The sequence below is a fragment of the Dunckerocampus dactyliophorus genome, chromosome 3 (assembly GCF_027744805.1).
Source record: "Dunckerocampus dactyliophorus isolate RoL2022-P2 chromosome 3, RoL_Ddac_1.1, whole genome shotgun sequence".
Lineage (NCBI taxonomy): Eukaryota > Metazoa > Chordata > Actinopteri > Syngnathiformes > Syngnathidae > Dunckerocampus > Dunckerocampus dactyliophorus.
The window spans coordinates 32,880,126-32,906,035 of record NC_072821.1 but is presented as its reverse complement, the minus strand read 5'-3'; the positions used below and the strand labels follow the sequence as shown (position 1 = coordinate 32,906,035).

At 39.6% G+C, this 25,910-nt stretch overlaps 1 protein-coding gene across 1 annotated transcript in view; it reads left to right on the top strand.

Moving 5' to 3' along the window:
• Nucleotides 1-25,910, top strand: part of mybpc3 (myosin binding protein C3) — a 42,273-nt gene that overhangs the window by 8,497 nt on the left and 7,866 nt on the right. Inside the window, exons 7-27 of the mRNA XM_054769874.1 lie at nt 1,067-1,115; nt 2,898-2,936; nt 6,970-7,029; nt 8,937-9,100; nt 9,174-9,306; nt 9,402-9,404; nt 9,483-9,607; nt 11,815-11,920; nt 12,381-12,547; nt 13,693-13,858; nt 13,930-14,036; nt 14,129-14,158; nt 14,300-14,439; nt 17,314-17,473; nt 17,570-17,674; nt 17,743-17,931; nt 19,198-19,332; nt 22,869-23,036; nt 24,439-24,527; nt 24,739-24,934; nt 25,114-25,253. Coding sequence (XP_054625849.1) covers nt 1,067-1,115; nt 2,898-2,936; nt 6,970-7,029; nt 8,937-9,100; nt 9,174-9,306; nt 9,402-9,404; nt 9,483-9,607; nt 11,815-11,920; nt 12,381-12,547; nt 13,693-13,858; nt 13,930-14,036; nt 14,129-14,158; nt 14,300-14,439; nt 17,314-17,473; nt 17,570-17,674; nt 17,743-17,931; nt 19,198-19,332; nt 22,869-23,036; nt 24,439-24,527; nt 24,739-24,934; nt 25,114-25,253 — 2,471 coding nt within the window. The remainder of the gene's footprint in view (nt 1-1,066; nt 1,116-2,897; nt 2,937-6,969; nt 7,030-8,936; nt 9,101-9,173; nt 9,307-9,401; nt 9,405-9,482; nt 9,608-11,814; nt 11,921-12,380; nt 12,548-13,692; nt 13,859-13,929; nt 14,037-14,128; nt 14,159-14,299; nt 14,440-17,313; nt 17,474-17,569; nt 17,675-17,742; nt 17,932-19,197; nt 19,333-22,868; nt 23,037-24,438; nt 24,528-24,738; nt 24,935-25,113; nt 25,254-25,910) is intronic.

Genomic DNA, 25,910 nt, shown 5'->3' with positions numbered 1-25,910 from the left:
GAGAAAATATGCAAGGCAAGTTTAAAATAAAAAAAAAAACAACTATTTTAACTTCATCTCATAATGCATTTCGTCCCGGCAAAGCATTTCATTGGTTATTGCTACGAGGGTGCTGAAATGATGTCAGCCTCCCGCTGGGCTCAAGCCTTCTCTGGCTCCCTCTGGTGGACAGAGGCAGCATTGCAGCACCCCGGCAGCAATAACCAATGAAATGCTTTGCTGGGACGAAATGCATTATAGGATGAAGTTAAAATAGCTGAGGTTTTTTTTTTTAACTCGTATTGGTACTTGCCCTGTATATTTCTTACCTAGCGTTTGAGTCTTAAGTTACTGTGTGACGATTTTAGCGTTCTTTGTAAGATGATACTGTGAGTCAGACTGTAATATTGAGTAATGACCTCCTGCGATTTCCAGTGGGTTGACAAGCTTGTCGTGAGGTCACTTATAGCTCGTGATTGACTCCCCCAGCAAATATTTCCTCACTGACCCTCGAGCGGCACATTATTTAAACAATTAGCAGTAGTTCTGAAGTAAAGGACATGTCACGAGATTAGAACATAGCCATCAATTAGTCGCACCGCTCTATAAGCTGGGTACAAGAAAAAAGCGGCTTATACACTGTAAATTACGGTACTTTTATGTTTTCTTTCCGTAACAACATGGTTGACTTGATGAAGGACATCACCCACCGCTTCATATCACTGCTAGAATACAGTGGGTCCTCGCACATTCGCCATTCAGCATTCATGACCCTGCAAATTTGCATATTTATATTTTACATGTTGATGTCTTTATGCTTCACTGATAATGTTTTTTCATCAAATGTAAAGATTTCGGAGATTTTTTCAACATTTGCTGGTGGTATTTATCTTCTGCATATACCCAACAGGTCAATTTGAATGACCCAACTCATTGCTCCACTGTAATGTATATGAATCACTCTGTCCGGACCTACTGGCTGTAACACGTTTCTGTTTTTTGGTTTCTTTTCCCAAATCACAATTACTTTAATTCTAAAAGTGTTTTGTGTCTGAAATAAATTTCCGTCTCCCGATTTACATCCCAGAGGCTTGTGCTGCTGAGGGCTTCGACATCAGAGCAGCTTTCAGACGCACGTGAGTGATCTTACTCATAATGTTGTAAGGTGTCTTATTAAAAGTCATCAGTCTTTCTTTTCAGGTTTTATGCTGATAATTGTATTTACATCATATTTTTGAAAAAAAAGTGTAATTTGCAATGATTGCAGTGGTTTGTCTGATGGACTTGTTTCTTAGGGCGTACTCACAGTAAGCCATTCTTACTGCACAACCCCAGAATACTAGAAGGTAGAGAACTGAGCCTTGGGTGGGGGAAATAATATTCGTCCGCGCCTTCTAGCCTCTGTTTACGTTCTCGCCACCGCTTGCGAGCACTTAAGCCCGGCTGGGGTGTGTGTGTAGACTCCGGTACTGAGAAATCCAATATCAAAGTTCATGTCGAGTGTTAAGTGTAAGATGTTAAACCAGACCCGATATCAACAAAATAGTAAAAATAAAACTGCAAATCTGGAAGAGATGCTTGGCTTTGCTGTGCGTACGTGCCGCCATCTTTTGTAAGTGTAGGTCTTCTGTTCAACACGCACGTCATGTTCAATGCTTCATTAACACACAAGGCTGAATAGTCTATTTAAAACCAAAAAAAGACATTCAATGTAAAAACGTTTGCTGAGCAGCAGCTGTGGGCACCCCCGTGTAGCCAGAATGGTACAATCATGATCACGCCATTTTCATATGATTCCACTGCGTGATTGATCGTCAAATGAAAGTGAATCCAATTGTCAAATAGTCGATTATTCTAAGACACAGTAAACATCCAGCCAGCTTCCACTCAAGCTCGCTGATGAGTAAGAGAGAAGTTTTGGAGGATTTTTTTTCCCCGACTTAGCCGTGTTTCAGGTGGCTGCTTTGACAAGTTGTTTAGTTCTGGAGGGGGGCGGGTTAGCGATTGTGAGGAGATGGCGCCACAAATGAGCGGTCCACTGGGGAGCAATCACCCGTCCGTACAAGTACAACATACCATACAATATGACAGGAGGGTAAACACACAGGATGACTGGGTGGGAAACTGGGGGGAGAGGGAAGGGAAGAACAAGAGAAGAGGGGAGGAGAAAAAAAACAAAAAACTGCAAACTATGCTCCTACGGGGGAGTACAGTGCGGGACTGGCAAAAAAACCTCTGCAACCCAGGCACTAATAAGCACACTTTACAACAATACAACTGGAAGACTTGCACTAGGGGAGGGGAAAAGGGGGGCTGGAGGTGTTTTCAGAGCAGGCCGGCAGCCAGCCACAGCAATTGCAGCCATATTTTGACATGCGCCACGGTCCCCGCCTGTCCGCCTGTCCTTTAACAGTAGATTCCATTTTTATTGGCCAATTCCGCAAATCCGTTCATGCGGAAACCGTCGGGGCTGACATTAGCTGCACATAGCATATCATGACGGTACTTGAGTTCTTGCCATGTTCTCTGTACCATAACCTCATCAATGGTGACAATAGCATCAGTGATCTTTTGCTTCAGGTCATTGATGCCCCGTAGCTTTATTCGATACAAGATATCTTTAGCATAACCTCACAGAAAGAAGTTCAGGTGTGTGAAAGAGGTGGCCAAGATGGGCCATCCCTTTAATTCCACTGGTTGATTTAGGAACCAACAAATATGTCGTCTTGCAACAGTACACAGAGCAAATCTGATTAGCATATATCAATTACTTTTGTACTGATGACTTTGTGCACACACGCTGTATGTTATTGCCAATCATTGTGTGTAAGACTTGGACTATAAACAACTGAAAGTGACTAATATATTAAAAAAACATCACTATGCGTGGAATAACCATGGACATGTTAACCTATCAGGAGCGACGCTGACACGAAGAGAAGTGGACCGTCAGCAAGGTAGTAAATTTGTATGTTGCATCCACGGAAGCAAAATGTTGGAGAACAGAGAAAGATGTACCAGGACTGGAGACTCCTTCCTGTTGAGCCACTTTCTTCCCTGCTTTCAGATAAATCAGATGGTCTGATATCTGAGGGAACCCAGAACAAAGAGACGAGAGAGCTGAACACAAAAGCTACAGTAAAGTGAAAGAAATGTTAAGTACCGCTTTGGAGCTGTCCTATTAAGTCTTTGATCATGAACTCATAAAGCCTGCTCCAATGAGAGCAGACACGTGAACAGTCCAGTCGTGATCGATATTCACAGGCATACAACAGTTCTAACATGTACAGTCCCTCCTATGTGTAGTATTAGGTCATCAGCTCTTTCTGATCTGCGTCTGGGACTTGGTCACAACAGGGTTCTTACAGAGTGTGCTGGATGTGACACACGGTAGCTCCTTCACTGGGTTACCACATACAGGAAGCACAGTTATGGAGTGTTGTAACGTCACCGCACAAACCACACCATCACCTTCACAGACAGGAGTCATGCACACATGCCCACTCTTGGTGGTTTGTCAATCATGCTCCTGATTCAAGTGGATGAGAATGAGTGTTCTGATGTGTTGGTGCTTGGATGCATTCTGATGCTTCTCATGGCTTAAACCATGGGTGTCCAAAGTGTTTTTTTATTGGCCCGCAGCACATTCTAAAAAATATAACTGAACACGAAAACTAAAAAAATAAATAAACAACAGCAAAAAAGGAAAAACCAGCAGTAATCCTACAAGCATAAAGCATAACATCAAAATATAATAATATAAAAGTTGTAATCTAATGAGAAAATGTCTATGAGGAAAAGTAACGTCAGTTTAGTAGCATAAAGTTTGATTTTTTTTTTTAAGTCACAGTGTCATGACAAACAAACAAAACATTTTTGGGAAAATTAGGCTGCGGGAGAAGTTATAATGTTTCGAGAAAAAATAGAATAAACATCTGGGAGTAAAGTCATAGTTACAAAATTACAAGCAGAAAGTTAAAAAATAGAGGGAAAATGTAAAAAAACAACAACAGCAGAAATGGAAAAAAACAACTGTCACTTTGTGAGAATAAACTTGTAAATAGTAAAGAAAACATTTTTGTTTTTTTATTTATTGTTTGTTTAGAAAAAAACTCATAATTTTATGAGAAACAAAACAAAATAAAAAATAATAAATTTGGGGAAATTTGTTGGGGTAAAAGGTATAATATGGGAATGAAGACAAAATATTATGGGAATAAAGTCATAATATTACGAAAACAACATTTACATAGATTATTTAAGAAGAAAGAGAATATTATAAAATAATATTGTAAAAGAATATTATAAATATTATAAAGAAAATTTAAAAAAAACAATAGCACATGGAAAATCAGCAGTCATTTTCTCTGAATTTTACGAGAATAACTTTGTAATATTAAAAGGAAAAACGTCATTTTACTAGCATAAATTTGAAAAAAGACATTATTTCTTTTGAAGTCATAATATTATGAGAAACATATATATATATATATATATATTTTTTATTTTGGTTGTGGAAAAAGTTACAATGTTAAGAAAATAAAGCCAAATATTAAATATGAATAAAGTCATAATTACAAGAATAACATTTACAAGAAGAAAGTGTAAATAAGGGTATAATTTTAAAAAAAGGAACAGCAGAAGAAATGGAAAAAACAGCTGTAATTTTCTGGGAATCAAATATGAAGAGAAAAAAGTCGCATTCTAACGAGAAAAGTCTCAATTTTACAAGAATAATCTCGTAATATTATGACATTATACCAGCATAGTGTTGAAGTATTTTTTTAAACATCGTAATATGAGAAACAAAACAAAATTCATTTGTAATTTTTAAAAATTTGTTGAGGGAAAAATATGTTAATAAAATCTAAATCTTATGGGAATAAAGTCCTACTATCACAAAATGAACATTTATGAAGATTATTTAAGAACCAAGTCCCGCCTCTTGCCCGAAGTCAGCTGAGATTGGCTCCAGCATACCCACGACCCCAGTGAGGATAAGCGGCAAAGAACATTGATGGACTTAAGATCAAAGTTTAAATATTTTGGAAAAAAAAGCAGCACAAATGGGGGGAAAGAAAGCAAAGGCCAAAGTTGATACCGATAATTTTGCTTTTTCACCCATATCACAAAGCTGAGATGAGTTTTTTCTGGAACTATAGATAGTTATATATTACAAAATATCAAAGTGGCTGTGGCCTTTGATGGAAAAAGTTTGGACACCCCTAGTGCGAAACATTTTGGGGAAATGTTTTGCAGCATGAGGAGATCAACACAACTCTTGTGTTCATGCATTCAGTAGAAGGTGTTCATTCAGTTGGTTTAGCATGACAACACTGGATAGCCCCATCTGCCAAAAATAGACACAACCAGAACCTATTAGCGTCACTTGCTATATTGTGTGGTCTGTGGTGATGTGAACAGAAGCTGACGGAAGCACGTGACACACCAAACTATAGAAGAAGAAAGAATGCGTGCGCATAAGTCTGCCGTCTTTTGCTTTCCAAGGCTCATCTAGACTTACAACAAAGTGGAAACACTTCTATGATTTATTTTGTAGAGTAAGAAAATAAAATATCAGGAGAGTGTCCACTCGGGTGAGTCATGTTTGTCGAAATATGTAGATATTATGTCGTCATCAAAGCTCACTTCTGGTCACGTGACAGCGATGGGTCGGTGACGTCATCGTTTTCAAAAAGAAGTAGCTTGCTAGTCTACACGGAAACAACAAGCCGGTGTTTTCAGATTGTCCAACTCTGGAAGCCGTTTTCAAAAAAATACCGTTTCAGGTCAACCAGAATGCCGTTTTTGTGTGGATGAAATGCTGAAACGATAAAATACTTTGCCGTATTGACATGAAAACGCGTCCGTGTGGATAGCCCCTAAGCCAACAAGCCAACTAGCAGAGGTGTGAACTTGAGTCACACAAGTCAGACTCGAGCCACGATTTTGATGACTTTGAACTCAACTTGACAACATAGTCCAAACTGACTTGCGACCGGACTTGAACTTTTACATCAATGACTCAAGACTTAATTGGGACTTTAGTATGATGACTTGGAAGATACTTGACATTTTCAGTGAGTGTGTTGAAAACTTCAAGCCTATGACTTCGGACTTGACTCGACCTGTCTTGTCGTGACTTGAGCCCTGACTTGAGTCTTTTGGGTTGAAAGACTTAAGACTTGCAAAACACTGACTTTCTCCCACCTCTGCCAAATAGAACGGTGGTTTGGCACCACATGCCCAACCCAGACAAAGATCCACAAAAGCAAGGGTGACCGAAGTGCGGCCTAGGGGCTATCCGTGGCTCATGGCATATTTATCATTGCATCATTGCAGAAACAAAATAAAATACCAAAAAAACAGCAAAATGGTGAGCAGAGAGCAAAACCCCACTGTACATCAACATAAAATAATTGAACAAATATATATCTATATATATTCAATTTGACGAATAATGGTTATTTGTAGCTAGTGGTTGACACAACGGACTTTCACGTAAGTGGCGCAAGTTTAATTCCTGATCATTCCTGTTAGACAAATGTGTTATATTTGCACTTATAAAACAATTCCTTATAGTGAATGCAGTGTGTCTAGTCTCCCTCATATGATGTTCTGTAGAAGACCTCCACATGCTTCTCACCTGATTCAAATAGCCTTTGGTGTCTGGGCATGTGAGTTCACCCTTCACCGTCTCTGTCCCTTGGAGGAGGAGGAGGAGATCACCCCCCCCAACCCCACCCCTATATATGTTGTTTCCTATATTAATAAGTAACATTTTAGCATGAATAGTCACACTTTTTCTCTTCAAGTCGTCTGTTCAGCCACCTTCACACCATTCATATACAGTACATGCTTGCTACATGACACAATTTAGACATGCATACGGTATATACTGTATACTAGTATACTAATTAGATCGAGTTTTGATATCTAACACTGATTGATGTTGAATCAAATGTGTTGGTGTGGCTAAATTGTCTGCAGTAGCACCGACGGCAGGGAAGACTCGGGAGAACTGGACTTCAGCACATTGCTAAGGAAAAGGTGAGCAGGGACAAATTGTTCATTTTATCATAGTTTCATTTGTTAAAAAAAAAAAAAAAAAAAAAGTGCATTCTCTCTCTTTGTTTATCTTTTTGCACCTACAAAGAGTAAGCAACCTCTTCAAAATACTAGAATCACGATGTTCCGCACAAACTAATGTGATTGAAAGACAGGCATGAATAACATGAACTCCCTGAAAAACATTGACGGATGTCAGCACCTCTTCATATCACTGTTAATGCCAAAAACCTTACACTAAAATACTGTATACAGTAGCAGACAATTCAATGTCCCAGCACATCCCTCTACTGTAAATATGAGTTGCTCTATCCATACATATTCCTAATGACCACACAAAAAGCCTGAATGCAATTTAATAACCACCGCTACTAATCTAATTTGATGTCATTCCATGATTTCATTTTAGGATCATATCTCTAATAAACGCTGTTGAAATTGCTTAAAGTTGCTTTTGACATGCTGTGTTTTAACCTTTGTTTTGCTTATTTGCTGCTTGCTTCTACTTCTGAATGAGCAGCAGTTTCTTAAAATCTTCAAATCGGTAAGGAACTGCTGACACAAATCCTTTTATGTTTGCATGCACTGTATATTTCATCCAGATTCTTCAATTTTAATTTGTGGATTGGGTGTCTTTTAGCTGGAAATGGCGCAAGAAGGGGGTTAAAAATGCAGACCAAATTCCCTTTAACAACGTGTATTTATACGTTTGCACTTTAACAATAACACATGCTTTATTGTACATAAATTATGTATTATCATATACAGTAATCCCTCAAACCCCCCAAATTTTGCAGCTTTTTCAAAAATATTTTAAGTAAATCATGTTGTTACGTGGTTGAATACGGCATATTATTAGTCAAAAAAATTGCATATTAAAAAAAATATTACTTTTTGTTGCCTAAATTAAAAATTTTCAAGCACAAAAATGGCTAAACAAACTAAAATACAAATTTAAGGCATTCAGAAGACAAATTCAAAGACATTGTGATGATATGTAATATTGTACATTGGTCACATGACAATAAAACTCTTGAATATGTAATATTGTACATTGGTCACTAGGTGTCAGTAATGTTACTGTAATGGTGAGACACACAAGCACCAGAAGTGATCACCGGGACAACAGGTTGTTATTGCAGGGTTGTTAACAGGCATAATAATCCCGAACAAAAACACAGGCTATGTTGCGGCTGTTACCCATGCCAAGCTGAAACTGAACTCTGAACCCCCAATGTCATGTCCTGTCCTCCGCCCACTCAGCTCCCCGAGCACTGGAACACTCGAGCACGAGTCTTCTTTTTTTATTATGCCGACTATATTGGGTAATGTGAGTGTAAAGGTGACCATAGGGGTGTTACATAACCTACTAAATATAGGATGGTTTCCGAAAAATAAGGGATTTTTTAATGAACAAAATGTGGAATTTTTTTTGTTGTTTTAAGACATAAAATTTGACTAGGATAATCAAATATCAAATGCAAAAAAACACTAACAGTCAAATTAGTCAATCTATCAGTATGTAGCCACAGACAAGCACATTCAAACCACCTCATTCCCTGACAAAATAAATAAAAAAATTAAATAAATACAAATAAAATAAATAGGTAGAAAATAAAATAAAAAGTTGCCACAGCTTTTCAATTGGGAACGAGTTAACAAATGTAATAATTAACAATCATTAACAAATTTAAGAAAAGGACCCCTTGCTTTTTTCTGGAACAGCCTTAAAATGCGTGAAACTCTTTAAACAAGAGGATGATGGGAAAGAAGGGCAAAAATACGGGAGTTTTCCCTGGAAAGCAGAGTTTTGAAGATACAAGAAGATGTACAGGAATACAATGTCAAGCATATTCCAACATGTGCTTCTTCGGCTGTCTACGTTTTAGAGCCGTACAGATCAGCTCTGAGCCGGAGGTGGATGTCTGGGATATTCTCAGCCACGCTCCAGCATCCGAATACGAGAAGATTGCTTTCCAGCATGGCATCACCGATCTGAGGGGCATGCTCAAAAGACTGAAGAAGATGAAGAAAGAGGAGAAGAAAAGTGCAGGTTTGTGCAAAGATGAACATAAAATGCACTTGAAATGGTTCTAACTAAGAAAATACAACGTGCCTGAATCCAGCTTTCCTCAAGAAGCTCGACCCGGCCTACCAAGTGACAAAAGGACATAAAATAAAACTAGCTGTTGAGGTGGCTAATGCAGATGTTGATGTTAAATGGCAGAAGAATGGACAAGAAATTCAACCAACTGGAAGGTTTGGACGCATCTTCATAAATGCATTTTAGGATGATTTGAATAATGATTCTCAATAACCTGTTTTTGTGTGGATTCCTTTCTATTCTTGACCAGCAAGTAAGTGCTCTTTTTTTTTTATATATACTGTAGATGTAAAATGGACACGTCTGTGAATTTTGCTTTCCTGCTTTATAGGTACATTTTTGAGAGCGTTGGGAACATGCGCTACCTCACCATCAACCACTGCTCATTGGCTGATGATGCGGCCTACTGCTGTGTGGTGGGAGAGGAGAAATGCACCACTGAACTATTTGTTAAAGGTGTGTAACGATCAACCAAGCAAGGTTTACAGTGGCTCGCCACACATTTACCATCCAGTATTCCTGATCCTGCAAATTCACAGATTTATGCGAAAACCTGCCATTTTGTGCTGATAATCTCAAAAGCCAAATGCATGCAATCAAACATACCAGTAGTAACATGTGGAACACACAAGGTAACTGTGCCACTACATATTGGACTATGCGGGTGTTAAAATAGATACTTACACATTTATATGCATGCCAAACAATACTAATGTATAACCCGCAAGGAATGCTGGAGAGACCACACACTCACTTCCCCAACATGAAGTTACCCAGCATGCCTTGCAGGTTCTAAATGTGGATAAATTAGTATTGTTTTGCGTGTATATTCATGTGCAAGCATGTATTTTGATACCCGCAACGACTTACTGTACTTTTTACTATACCTGATGCTGCAAATTCACTTTTTAAAAATAATTTTTATTTTTTACAAAAACCTGTCATTTTGTTCTTATCATCTCTATCTCGCAACATTAAAACGTGACAAGATTTCTCATTCAGAAAAAAAAAAACTCTCACACTAGGCCTAGGGCAATAATAAAAAAAGGAATTACACAATAAATGAACTCAATTTGCCAGCCTAAGTATATTGCCATGTGCATGCGTGTCTGTTTTCCTCACCTCCCACCTCCAAACAAGCAGGAAGAGGATTCACTCTGTGAATTGGTTTCAGCACCTTGGCACATTTGTTCCATAGAACAACAGTATGAGCAGAGTGAGCCCTTTTGTCAGTCATACAGTCTCTTTGACTCGGTGAGTGAAGGCAGGGCTGGTAGCAGACATAAAGCATGCAGAAGAGTGTAACATAGTAAAAATTACAGTCAAACCTGTCTATAGCGGCCGCTGAAGGGAAACGGCAAAAGTGCCCGCTATAGACAGGTTGGCGGCCAATTTGAATTTGCGTGCGCACATATTAACATGTTCACAAAAATTACAAATTTTGTGTTTAAAAATAATTTTAAAAATTAAATCAAAGAAGGTAATAAAATTATAAAAATATAAGTAGCGGAGAAATATTTTTAAAAATTAATTTCTATCTTAGATTTTTTTTAACACAATTTTAAAAGCAAGAAATAAAAATTTTAGTGAACGAGCCTAAGGAATGGGATCTAACAGGATACGCGTCATGAATGGATGTGTACGTGAACAATAGAGTGCGGAGGAGGTGCGAAGATCGTAGTAAACTAACAATACCATTGCTCCTTTCTTATTGAATGGGCTTCTAATCTCTAATTAGTCAGCAATCAAGTGAAATTTTAGATGTTTTATTCAGGTGTTTTGGCCATTTTAGAATCTATTCACGGCGGCATTGCAAAGTGGGAAGATTACCGTTTTGGCCGTCATTGAATCTTTTCAGGGCGGCATTGCAAAGTAAGAAGACGGGTTTTTTTTTATGTCGAACAACACACGTTTGTGTGGATCTTGTGAATGATTGTGACTGAGCTAGGACTCAGTAATTAAAGTCTTCACACGACAGCTTCATTGCTTAAAAAACAAAACTCTTTTGTGCATGAAGCTTCTGCTTGAGTCGGTATTTTGGCCACTATATGCGGTCAGATATTGACCAAGGGATACAAAATGGGTGGTCGCTGGCCGCGTTAGACAGGTGACCGCTATACACAGGGTCTACAACACGCAAATTTTCTGTGGGGGATTTTTCAGTGGCTGTTATAGGCAGGTGGCCGTGATTGACAGGTGGCCGCTAAGACAGGTTTGACTGTATATTACTGTAGTATATTGCAACATGGTATATCATCATATATTATCATCATTGTACTTTTCTTAAAAGTATAGCTAAAATCTTGTCTCGTCTCGTGAACTGAGTGTCTTTATTGGTAGAAACTCGAATGTATGCAACCAGAAATAGCACAAGTGACATGTGGAACACACAATGTAACTGTACCACATGGACTATTAAGGTGCTGAAATAGATGCCTACACAATTAATTAACATGCCAAACAATACTAATTTAGAACCCGCAAGGCATGCTCGGAAGCTTACACGCACACTCCAACAGGAAGTTACCCAGCATAGCTTGCGGGTTATGCATTAGTATAAGATAGTATTGTTTTGCGTGTATATTAGTGTGCAAATGTTTATTTCGATACCCGCAGCGATCTACTGGACTTATTACTGTACCATGACGCCCTGTTTGCTCCAGAGCCGCCTGTACAGATTGTGAAGAACCTGGAGGATCAGATGGTCATGAAGGGTGAACGCGTGGAGTTCGAGTGCGAGGTGTCAGAGGAGGGCGCTAACGTGAAATGGTCAGATTTTTCTCTTGTCACACAAAAATATCATTTACCGTTCAAATTCAAATTGGATTGCATTTGTTATACTAAGAGGTGTAACAGATTTAATTTGCATTTACACTACAAAAACCAAAGCAAGATTAAATATCTGAAATCACGTCAACATTGCTTATTTTTGACTTTTCAGTCAAAGTAATGAGGCAAGATGTGTGCTGACGTTAGTTTTAGGGAAGATCTGCAATCAATATCGGGATTGGTTTATATCAATATCGGTACTGAAGTGATTTCGGTATACTGGATATTATTAAAATGCCAATATCGAGCATCTCTAATTATTGTTTTTGTTGGGGGGAAATATTTTGATGCAATGTTTTTGATCCCAGTGAGATATACACTATGTGTTATACACCATGTTAATTTGTACACAAAGTATTGCCCTTTCTCATGCCGATTGATGAGTTGCGTATATTTGCAGGGAGAAGGATGGTGTGGAGCTAACCAGAGATGAATCCTTCAAGTATCGCTTCAAGAAAGATGGCTGCAAGCATGTTCTCATTATTAACGAGGCCTCGAAAGAAGACTGTGGCCACTACAAGGTCAAAACTAACGGCGGAGATTCTATGGCCGAGCTCATGGTGCAAGGTGAGTTTCAGCATGCCAGGGTCAGTTACAAGATGTGCACAATCTTGTTAGATATTATTACACCTTTAGATTCAGGCTAACAGCTCAGTGCATTATCAGTGTAAAACTTATCAGGACACACACTCACATAGCACAATCAGAGTTGTGAAACCCTTACATGTGACTGATGGAAAAATACTGGAAGAGGCAGACACACAATAGATTCATTGTTCTCACTCACACAAGCTAACTCTCACTTCTACACAAACTTTTCAGAGGGGTGCGGCAAGTTCTATACTTTGTACTTTCACTCTGGGCTCTTTCATCGATCTTCCTCATCAATATCCAGCGCTGTAACCAAATATGTTGCTTTTATTTTTTAATACAGTGTGAAAACCTTTCAAATTGTGTGATCAATGACTGCTTCTCTGATAGCAATGGGGGTCCCAAGAACCAGGATGGAAAGCTAAAGAGAAGAAACATCTTCTACAGTCCCATTCACAAACCACACCACAATTCAATAATGTAGCCTGTAACATGCTGTGTTAAGTTGGAAACTTAAAACTTAAACATACTTAAAATGTCAAACGCCTGAGCATAGTCTTTTCAAGACTCCAGGTAGGTAACATAGGTGCCATATTTACAAGTAAACAAGTCACAAATCAAAAAAGGTAAGCAGCAGCCCTAGTAAAAACTGGTCAAGATTTGGTGTGCTACCAGTGTAATTCAGAGCTGCGCTGTGTAGCTTACAAATACTGTGGCTTTTGTCGAGTTTTCCGTCCTTCTGGTAAAATCCAAAGACGTTCCAAACTTTTGATTTTTATTTTGCTGATGTGTTGAAAATATTTCGCGGTGACGAGCTAGCACTAGCACCCTGCTACTACTGTATTTATATACATTATCTTCTTCAGTCATGGTAATTTACAGAGCACACGCACCAATCGTTTCGCCAGCAGCCCAGGCTGTCACATTGTTTTAGAGACGCGCTATCAACCGATTGCTAGTCTCCAGGTACCCGGTGCATGTCTCTACAATTGATTAATCCAGGGATTAGGGGTTAAATAAATAAATAAAGAGCATGGTTCAGGTGGTGCAGGTGTTGTTTATCTGGCTTCTACAAGGCTTTCTAAATACTGTAGGTAAACTCTGTTTTGTTTAATGTGCAGAGAAAGAACTAGAGGTCTACCAGAGCATTGCTGACCTCACAGTGAAGGCAAAGGATCAGGCAGTGTTCAAGTGTGAGGTGTCAGATGAGAACGTGAGGGGCACTTGGTACAAAAATGGAGTGGATGTCAAGCCCAATGCCAGAATCAATATCACACACATTGGCAGGTGACCAAACTCACGTCTTAGTTCCTCAAATGTGTCGCTGGCCACGATGCCTTAACTTTTGACCCATACAGGATCCACAAACTGACCATTGATAACGTCAAACCCGAGGATGAGGGAGACTACACGTTTGTACCAGATGGCTACGCTTTCAACCTCTCTGCTAAACTTAATTTCTTGGGTAATACTGTACTTGCTTTCTTTCATAAGCTCATAAGATCTTTTTCTGTTGTTTACTTACACGTGATGTTTTCTCCTGTGATTTTTTTTTAGAGGTAAAGATTGACTATGTGCCACGTCAAGGTAACTTGAAAAACTTCTACCTCTATGCCTCTGCTCATTCACATTCGGAAACCTACAGTAGCCCAAAATATTAGTTACAATTGCACAGCAGCTATTGCCTCCTCCGAAACCAGCTTGTGTTCATTTATTTTGCTTCCTAAGACCCTCCTAAGATCCACCTGGACTGTATGGGCCACACGGCTGAGTCTACCATTGTGGTTGTGGCTGGCAATAAATTACGGCTGGATGTCCCTATTACTGGAGACCCTGCTCCAACTGTGGTTTGGACCAAAGGAGGAAAGGTACATATTGATCGTTTGTGCATTTGCTCCACATACACAATATGGAGAAGTCTTAGTTGATTATTTGATCAATCAGGTGATAGGGTTCCCATGTATCATAATTCCACACTTCACCAGAACATTTTGAATCATTCTGTGCTTTCTACTGGGAACACTTTTGGGAAGGCTCTTTTGTGTTCTACTGTACAAAACTAAGTCCATAGAGGCATGGTTGGGTGAGTCTAGTGTCTCCGAGATCGAGTACGCAATGCCTCTGTCCATCATCAGTTGGCTAATTCATGCCCTATTTCTCTTGCATCCATCCATCCATCCATCCATCCATCTTTTCTGCTTATCCGAAGTCGGGTCGCAGCCTAAGCAAGGCAGCACAGACTTCCTTATCCCCATCTACTTCGCAGAGTCCGCATCACTGCAGACGCCGCGCCAATTTGCCTGTCAATCTCACATTCCATCCTTCCCTCATTTGTGAACAAGACCCCAAGGTACTTAATTTCCTCCACTTGGGACATGATCTCATCCCTGACACGGAGATGACACTCCATCCTTTTCCGGGTGAGAACCATGGACTCGGACTTGGAGGGGTTGATTCTCATCACAGTGGCTTCACATTTGGCTGCGAACCGATTCAGTCCTCATTTAGCTGGGAGCCATCATTGGAGAAGATTGGTAGATGCTCAACTTCATTTATTGTCATGTATTCTGTTTTCTTGGCATTGACAAAGAGATCAAGCTTAACAGAAGCATTCTCAAGAGAAGTTACCAAGCATCCTTCTGGTCAGTGCTATATCATCTGCATAATCAAGATATGTAAAATATTTGGACTTGTCATGATTTGACTTCCCTGGCTTGATGACAATTCCTTTCTCCTTAATGGTGACATCTGATTGCCTGAGAATTTAGCCTACTGCTATGACAAAAAGATAAGAGGCAAGGGTGTCTCCTTGGTGGATACCCGCTGTTGTGACAAATTCTTTGGTTGGTCCATCCATACTTCATACATTACAGCAATGATTTGCAGTTTCTTCCGGGAAGCCGTAGTTACAAGAATATGCAGCATAACCTTTCTGTCGACACGAAGAAATGGCTTGGAAAAATCTGTAAATACAATACTTGTTTTCTGCTTTGAGATCTTAAATTCTTCAATGATCCTCCTTAAAACAAATATCTGACACTTTTGGAATTAATTAGATTATCAGTTCCCTTTGACCTCACAAAAGAGTGGATAGATTGCAGAAATTTTTCCCAAAATAACTGAATCCGTAATAGCAGCAAGGGGACTGAACTGCATCCATCTCCATCCATTTTCTTCTGCCTATTCTGGTCTGGGTTGCAGGGGCAGTAGTCTCAGGAGGGAAGCCCAGACTTTTCGTGTCAGTGACCATATCCTCCAGCTCCACCATGAGGACACTGAGCCGTTCATAGAGTAGCTGCCAGACGAAGCCCCTCCCGTGTGTCCTGTGTATGGACTTAAAATGCTTAACAGATGAGACTCTTGTCAAATACTTGGTATCTTGGTATCTCAGATTTTTCACTTTAGGAGTAACACTTTTACGGTAAGTTTAAGTTTCATGATACCAATTTGACAAGGAACCATGTCAATACCAATGCTGCCGTCCCAACTTATATCATATTGCTTTTTTCTTCTATCCAAAACCATTCAGAGTGCGTTTGATATGTCTCACAGAATCTTCTGCACACTGCTAAAGCTCCATCCCTCTGTTGTCACTTGTTCAAAGATGACGAAAAGACATGTCAGGGTTTCACGTCCTGTCCTCGCTGGCCTGTTTTTTTTGAAAATGTCCTGGTTTTCACTGTTTTTCATTGGCCCATTCAATTGACCGGCATTAGGGCACTGCATAATATGATTTCCTATTTTTTAGTTATTCATTTTTCTAGTAAGTTTTGAAAAAAGAGTTATGTTTTTCTTTCAGTCCGATATTTCTAATACCAACATTTTTTCTTCAATATTATAGTTATAGATAGTATTTTATAATGCAACAATTTTCCATCCATGCAGAGGAGGCATACTTTAAATGTATTGGAATTATAATGTATAACATAATTGGTTGGTAGATCATTTGCATATCTCATTGCCTGGCCATGTGTCCTGGTTTTCGGTAACCAAAAGATGGTCAACCTATCTTGTTCACCTCATACCTATCCAACTTCTCTAAAACCAATGTTACAACCAGTTACAGTATATGGGCTCCTACGGCCGGTCTGCAGTATGTGCAAAAGAACGCAAGAAACCCACGGAGGTCGCACATATGACGTGCTGGTTTTCGAATCGTAGACTGGCCGCAGAGGTTCCTTGTCGTGTCAAACAAACTCTATGGGTGCTTACATTTTTTCAGGTTGCAAGACAAACTTACGCACTTGTGTGTATTGTGCGCTACATATGCAAAACATCTCTGCAATTTGGGGAATGGCAAAAATCTGCCAAAAAATCGTACCTTCGGTTGTGACCAAGGTTTAAGCATGTCCAGCTGTAGTAGTTTTTTCTTTTTTCCCCCCTGTCCCGTCCAACCATTAGGGCAGATAGTAGTAGTTAAAGTCCACACACTACACCAAATATTTTGGTGTCCCACAAGGTTTCGTCCTGGAACCATTTCTCTTAAACATCGAATCCCTTGGCTGTGTACCAGTCACGGATATGGCGAGTCAGTAACAAGCATTTCCCCTCACAGACTGTGGGACTCCTGCTTTTCTACAGCCTGTTTAGAACACTGTGGTCGATTCAACCAACTGTCAAGCCATCAGAATCTTACATTACATATACAATGGTGTATATATCCAACAAAGATAATACATTGTCATTTTATAGAAATCTACTTGTGTTTTTCCATTGACCCTGCTCTGGTTTACATGATGCAGGTCATCACAGAGGGAGATGGCAGAGTGCACGTTGAAACCACCAAAGGACACTGTATCTTCACGATTGAAGGGGCTGAGAGGCAAGATGAAGGGATGTATTCTGTTGTGGTTCGCAATTCTGCTGGGGAGGACACCGCAGACATCAATGTGAAAGTTGTTGGTAAGAGCAAGCTATGAATTTATCAATTATCTTGCCATAATATTACGGATGTAAATAGGACTTGTCTTCTGATTGCATAAACATTATTTCCACAAGATGTTCCAGATCCTCCCCAGGCTCCCAGAGTCCTCAGTGTAGGAGAAGACTCCTGTATTGTGCAGTGGGACCCCCCTCTCTTTGACGGAGGACAACCAATTATTGGTACAGCTAACTGGAATGCTTTCCGTCTGTAAAATGCTGACAACCCTCAAAATGTTTGCTTTGTTCAGGCTACGTGCTGGAACGAAAGAAGAAGAAGAGTTACAGGTGGATGAGACTGAACTTTGACCCCTACACCGAAACAACCTATGAGGCCAAGAGGATGATTGAAGGGGTGGAATATGAAATGCGGGTCTATGCTGTCAACAGTATTGGCATGTCTTGCCACAGTCCAGCCTCACAACCATTTGTGCCAGTTGGTGAGTTTTTTTTACAAAAAAAAAAAAAGAACAAATCTTTCAATGGCATTATGTACTCACTATGCTTACATGCACTAAAAAATAATATTCTGCATAAATTCGATTGAAACTTTTTAAAACGCATGTAAACATCTGAATTTGATTGTGTTTGACTTTTTATGGGTCAGATTATCACATTAGCACACGATTGGAGACCAGATCCATGCTAGAAGTTGTTGTTGTTCTTGCAGTTGTTTGATTGTTGACATCAGGGATTCTCAAATGGTCTCAACCTGGGACCCACATTTTCCAACGGTCATTAAGTTGTAGCCCACTTTTATTTAAGTCATTTAACATTTTTATATTTTCTTATTTTTCTTCTTTATTTTTTCTTCATTATTTTATTAGTATTATTCAGCCAAATTATTTTATATTTAATTCCTTCACTATGTTATTTATATTTTTGACACTTTTAACTCAGTCATTTTCATATTTATTTATTCCTTCATTATTTTATTTATATTTTTATACTTTTATTGAAGTCAAACCAAGCAAATGTATTTGTTTTTTAAAATCACTTGTCATCTTTTGAATGGTTAATACACATAATTACATGTCCAAAGTGCATTTTAGAGAACTTTATAAGGCAGTTTGTCAAGGAAACGAGGAAGAACATGATATCTGCATGCGTACAAATAATGCATGAAAATGAAATATCAAAGACCACAAACGCAGATATTTCACTTAAAATTGGACAATGAACACATGCCGAGTAGGAAGAGAACATTTAGCCTGTCTTATCACATATTCATAAATGAATACTGAGGTTGAGGTTGAATGAGATGTGTTTTTTGTGGAAAAAATAACCTATTTACTGTTAAAAATAAACAAATAAATACAAGAAATAGACCAAAAATCTGCAAATTTGCAAAGCCATGAATGCTGAATTGCGAATGTGCGGGGACATGGATATTATATGTATGTATATGCAAATATATGACTTAAGATATGCATATTGGTCAAACATAGAAAGTGGTTACAATCAAAAATCAAAATAAGCACTTTTGTTATGAAAAAAAACACACTTCTTGTAGTGTGCGATTGACAAGGATGGAAAGAATGAAGTTGTCTGAATGCCTTTGCAAACGTGTACCCGTTCCTATTCTAATGATTCCCCTCATCAGTTTACCTCACTCACTGCAAACTGCTCATTAGGTTGATCTCCTTATTAACTGATCTCAGAATGTTTTAACGAGGCCTTCAAGCCGCCCTGTGTGCCTCTTTCAGCCCCGACAAGTGAGCCCACCGGACTGTGCGTCGACGACATTAGTGACACTTCCATTACGCTCAAGTGGCGGGCGCCAGAAAGGATCGGCTCAGCTGAACTGGAGGGTTATGGGGTTGAGTACTGCAAGGAGGGCAGTAAGTGATGGCGCCAAACAGCTGCATGGTTTTGATAAGGGTGTTTTTAATCGACTACAATGTGCTTGTATGAACATCAGGTCATGGTTCAAGTGCCAAAAAGTAACTGTTTTTTTGACGGCATTGTTTTCATGATCAGAGGCGATCCCTGTTGCTCCTTTACACAACGGGGGCAGCATGGTTCCGGTGGTAGGGTTGTCGTCTCCCAACCTGAAGGTTGCTGGACCCTGTCGAAGTACCCTTGGGCGAGACACTGACCCTAAAGTCCGTTTACCAATTGTCCCTTTGCAATGTTTATCTTCCGTTGAGCCAAAATGTAACTCACACACAATGTGTGATGCCTTACTCTCATGTTGGTCCAGTTTCTTTGTAAAAAAGCAGCTGCTGAGCTTTCAGTTTCCTAGTTCATCATGCACTTACATTGGGTGCCTTTGGCGACTTAGTCCTTGCTAACTTGCTATGACTGGTTAGAAAAGTGATGCTTAAAATTACCATTGATGATGAACAGGAAAGGCAACGTTTCTTTCATTAAGGTGAACAAAAACCCACGTCCCCATTCATTAATTGTGTTGAACCATTGCGATAACACAAATACGCCGCCACAAAAAAGGACCGATCCCCACGGGCTAGTCAGCAGTACTGCTGATAGTACCGAGACAGGGACAGGGGTGGCCACATGCTGAAAAATGAAAGGATATGCTCAGAAGTTATATATATTTCATCTTGGCTTTGTGATATAGGTGAAAGAGTACAGTATTATTAGTATCAACTTTGGTCTTTCTAGGGTTGTTTTTCCGATTATTACTACGATTATTACTTTTTTTTTAAATTTTCCAAATATTTCAACTTCCTTCTAAAAATAATCTTTGTAAATGTTCTTTTTGTAATATTCTGACTTTATTTCCATAATAATATAATGTTATCCCCAAACGTGATTTTCCAAAAACTCCAACTTTATTTTGTTTGTTTCTCATAATAGGACGTTAAAAAATAACATATGTTTTCTTTAATATTTCAACTCTATGCTACTAAAATGACATTATTTTTCCCTATAATGTTATGAACTTATTCTCGGAATTTTGCGACTTTTCTTCTTCTTAGGGTTAGGGTTAGGTTCTGTAAAATTACAGTTATTTCTGTTTTTGCAGGTAATTAAAAAAAAAAAATTCCAACCATTTCAACCTTCGTCTGGTAAATTTTCTTGCTGTAATTATGACTTTATTCTAGGGCTGGGCGATACATTGATATCATTAATATATTGATATTTCTTTGATGCACAATATCAAAAACAACCATAGAGTTCATATCGATATAGACCGGATTTGCGCTCTCTCATGCATCACTCTGCACTGTGTGTGAGCTTCTGCCACGTCACCGTCCGTGCATGCACGAGGAAGGAGGAGGGGTGAACCAGAAGCCTGGCGGCTTAGCTTTCGACGAAAATGGAGGTTCAGTAATTCTGTAATTCTGAGGTACTTCAGATTCAGAGCATAAAAAAATCTTTTTCACCACCTTAAAACTTGGCACAAAGTCCAATACGAGGAATGGGTGACGCTGCGCTCTAGCTGCACAACTCCTGCCACAATACAAAGCTCACTGCTTGCTTCTTTTTCCTGTTGCGTTCCTCATGAAAGAAAAAGTGCAAAGTGGTGTGCTGTTACTAAAGCGGTGTGCTATCGCATTGCTAAAGATATGGTCCCCGTTGCAACAGTGGAAAAAAAAATGGCTGTAAAAACCAGCTGAAAACAATGGACTCACGATGCCTAGCGAGCTTCGCAGTCACAATTATTTAGCACAACGAGCTTTACCACAAATGTACAAGGAAGTCAGACAGACAGTTGCTAAGCCTGATGCAGTGTTCCCTGCACAAAATAAGGACATGCTTGTGTTTTCTAAAAATGTTTACCTAAAAAAATAATGCTCAATTTAAAGTATTTTTGAGTTGCTGTCATTTCCTCTTAAACCGGGCACACCTTCATATTTTGTTCTTTTGTTATTAGCTGAGGATTTGAGCACAGCTGAAGGTTTGTTATCAAAAATATTATATTTTACTTTTTCTATATTTCAAAAACAGCATGGCCTACTTTATTTTAGCGGCTATTTTTTTATGTGCATCTTGCATGAAGCGTTCAAATTTCAAAAAATGTCCTTCTGTTAAGTATTTATTTTAATAAAACAACTTGACACGCATATTTTACTTTGACTTGGTCTAAACTCACTTTGCGGAAAAAAATATCGGGATATATATCATATATCAATATTCAACCTAAATATATCGAGATATGAGTTTTGGTCCTTATCGCCCATCCCTACTTTATACCCATAATATTTTGACTTTATTCTCGTAACGTTATACCTTTTTCTGTAACCTAATTTTCCAAAAATTACTACTTCATTCGTTGCGTTGTTGTTTCTCATAATATTATGACTTGTAAAAACATTTTTCTTTAATAGTTCAACTTTATGCTACAAACATTATGTTTAGTTCTCAGAAAATTACGACTTTTTGCTCTTAATATTTTGACTTTATTCTTGAAAAATTACTGCTGATTTCAACATATTTGCTGTTTTTTGGGAGGGTTTCTTGTTAAATGATGTTTTTACAATGTGAAGAGGGGCCGCAAATGACCTCCGGGCCGCACTTTGGACACCCCTGTCCTAAGACCAATTGTTGGACCATACACGGTAGCGTTCAGGGGGACGTGGGTAACTTCTGGAGCCAATTTCCGGCCTCAAGAGGCAGGAGTGTGTCAGCATTTCCTGGTTAATGAGGGCATTGATTGTATCTATTGACTGACCTGCCACGTCCCCCAGCACCTCTGGGCCATAATTTAGCTTCACACCCACCTCTGCCATGTCCCATCACAGACAAAAATTGGAAATCTAAGATAGATTATCTGATATTGAGGTCAAAAGCGCTTATTTTTGACTGAAAGTATCTTTTGTTTTTGTTGTTGTTTTGGCCTATTTATGTTCTTGTTCTGCTCGCAGATTAATTTGCTAAATCTGTTTAGTTAAAAAAAAAACAACAACACTTTTGCTATTGATCCTGAGGAAATTCGCAGAAATTGGACCAGACTGTACTCTTATTTTTCCACATTTTCCACAGCCGAGTTGTGTTGTTACCAGGCAGGCGAATGAACTATTGTTATGCAGGATGGTCGTTCAGCAGCCACGCTGGGCCACAATAACCCAAATAACCCTACTGGGACCACCCCTAGGGGAAGCACCCACCAGGGACATAGGCAGGGAAAGTCCACACCTCAGATTTTAGAATTAAAGAAGCCTTTTGGACAAACAAGAAGAGTCCAGTTGCCTCGGATTACCATGACCTGGATGACTTTTCAGAACAAACTCATCAACTCTTCCCCAAGTGGGATTTGTCTAAGAAAAATATTGTTTTTCCTTGAGAGTGACTGAAAGCCTGTGTCAAAAAAACAGTGAAATAATATTTTTTTTATGTGCCACCAAGATTTTGTCTGTTTAATCCTATGACGAGTCATGGTGTATTTGAATGTGTGTTACCTGACGCACAGCGGATGAGTGGGTACCAGCCATTCAGGGTCTTACCGAGAGGACCTCGTTGGTGATCAGAGAGCTCACCACAGGAGACAAGGTGCAGTTCCGTGTGCGGGCGTTCAACATGGCTGGTCCGAGCGCTCCTGCAACCCTGGCTCAACCTGTCACCATCAGAGAGATCATGCGTGAGTGACTCCTCAGGAGCAAATTTGTGTAAGCTGGAGATACAGTAGATCCCCGCTTTTTGCTGAGGTTACCGGGAGTAGCTGATACGGCCATAAAAATGTCTATTTTTGACACATAGAATCGCTGATGACATCAAAGACGGCGGACGTAAGATATTTGACTTCTGGTTCCGGTTGCCATGTTGGTAGCTAGCTAATAGGGTACTAACAAAGACGTTTTGTGATAAAATTACATGAACAAAACTTAAAACATTTTAATTAAACACGGTTGGACTCATGCAGTGTATTAATAACACGACAAGACATGCACCATATTGTACACTAACTGACGAATACATGCAAAGTGAGGCAAAACTGTGGCGTAAATTTTCAACGGTAAACCAAAACACGCTAACTGAGGTGGACGTTGACCTCGTTTCCACTGTTTATGATAATATAAGATGATCCATGAACTGATGGTATCAGAGTCACCGTGCAGCCTTTAGCCTGGTTGTCAGGCTAGCATTAGAGGCTAGCATTAGAGGCTGGCAGGCCACACTGATAATGATCCACACTGATCGCCTGTTGTAGTTCCAGTAAAGACATAGGATCATATGGAACTTGTGTTCACCTCACAGCACGTTTTGAGGCCGGGTTGACTGTCAAATCTGGTGGTCTGATCAATTATTACCGACGTACGGGAAATGAGATGTGTTTTTGGTGGAAAAAAGGCCTATTTTTGGAGAGAAAAAAATATAGAGATTTTTTTTATCCCAAAAATACACAAATTTGGGAGGCCCTGACTTCCAGTTCCGGTTGCCATTTTGTTAGCTAGCTAATAGGATGCTAACAAAGATGTTCTGTGATAAAAACACATTAAGAACACGGTTGGACTCACGCAGTGTATTAATAACACGACAAGAAGTGTGCCATATTGTACGCTAACCGGAGAATACACTCAAGCCGAGGCAAAATTATGGAGTAAATTTTGAACGGTAACTAAAAAACACGCTAAGCGACGTGGACGCTAACTGAGGTTCCACTGTATATGATAATGTAAGATGATCCATGAACTGATGGAATCAGTCACCGTGCAGCCTTTAGCCTGCTTGTCAGGCTAGCACTAGAGGCTAGCAGGCGCGTAGAAAGCCTTCCTCCAAGCCGTGTCCACATAATCCACACTGAACGCCTGTTGTAGTTCCAGTAACGGCTTAAGATCATATATTAACTTGTGTTCACCTCACTGCACGTTTTGAGGCTGGATTGACTGTCAAAGCTGGTGGCTTCGTAGGCCAAACAAACTTTTTCAGCACACAATTATGGTGTGTTCAAGGACCGCCAAACAATGGGGAATCCACTGTATTGGTTTATTCATGTCTAAATATTGTGTCTTAATGTATGTTTTTTTTTTTTCCTTGAACAGAACGCCCTAAAATTTGGCTTCCCCGAAATCTCCGTCAGACTCTGATCAAGAAAGTTGGAGACACAGTCAACCTGGTGATTCCCTTCCAGGTGCTGCCTGCATAACTAACATGCTCGTTTTTGAGAAAGCCAGTCTCGTAAGGTAATCTAGGGTAGCGCTCATCGTGTAGGTGGCCACCTAACGTGTTCAAATTGTCTGAGCCACTCAAATTTGCTGAGAAAAAGTTAACTTAATTCACAATGGACAGTAAAAACAATTACATAAACGCCAGTCATCTGTGTAATCATTTATTTGACCCAGGGTAAGCCCAGGCCTCAAGTTACATGGAGTAAAGATGGGCAGCCGCTGAACTCCACACTCGCCAGTGTGAGAAACAGTGACACAGACACCATCCTGTTCATACGCAAGTCCGAGCGGAAACACTCGGGGACGTATGACCTCCTGGTGCAGATAGAGAACGTGGAAGACACGGCCAAAGTCATGCTGCAGGTTGTTGGTGAGCAGGGACACTTAGGACACTATTAGACAAAGTCTTTTCATATGTGCCACCCCTCTATAAAGGAGCAATCTTGTGTATGGTTACTGGTCTTATTACGTCAAAATGACTACTGCGGGTCAATAAAACAGCAAAGTTGGTGGTGCCCAAAGACTTACACTGTGGATATTTCATTGTAGATGTCCCAGGACACCCCGAGGCTCTGAAGGTCATGGATGTCTGGGGTTTCAATGTTGCCCTCGACTGGAAGCCTCCAAAAGATGATGGAAACTGCGAGCTAACCGGTTACCGCATTCAGAAAGCTGACAAAAAGACCATGGTTAGTATGGTGTAGCCAGGCATGGGCGTGAGTACTGATGAGGCCTGTGCGGGGTGTGAGGGGCGCGGGGACTTGCAGCCAACAGATAACAGGTTCTCAATAAAGGCGTCGGTCGAATTCCTTTTCAGAGGCTTTACTTTGAAGCGCTATAAAAGGGAACAAACAGAAATAAAGCAAGACAATGAAGGAAATGCATTAAAACAAAGCTTGATGCTAACTTACATTGGAAAGCCCATAGAAGTGATTAGCATTAGCAGTTTACATGAACACCTCCAAGCATAACATACGCATAAGCATAACATACTTTCAGGAAACGTTTTCTACGGCTCAACAAGAGACAGGAATGACACTTTTCACGTCTCCATGGCCGTAGCTACTGTACATCCCGATTACTGCAGTACTCCGAGAACAAACTGGATGTAAATGCTACAGTGGAATCTCGGTTTGCGTACGTTTTCCGGTTAGCCTACAATACGGCACGGGTCTCGTCGTGTTATCAATACACTCCGTGAGTTCTTCATTTATATATCACAAAACGTTGCTGATACATGGAAACAGGAACCGGAAGTCTCAGTCAGCAGTTCTTTGCTAACTAATACAGTTAAAGCTACATTGTTAACACAAAACACACTTTTATAGGTTTACAATAATAGTTTT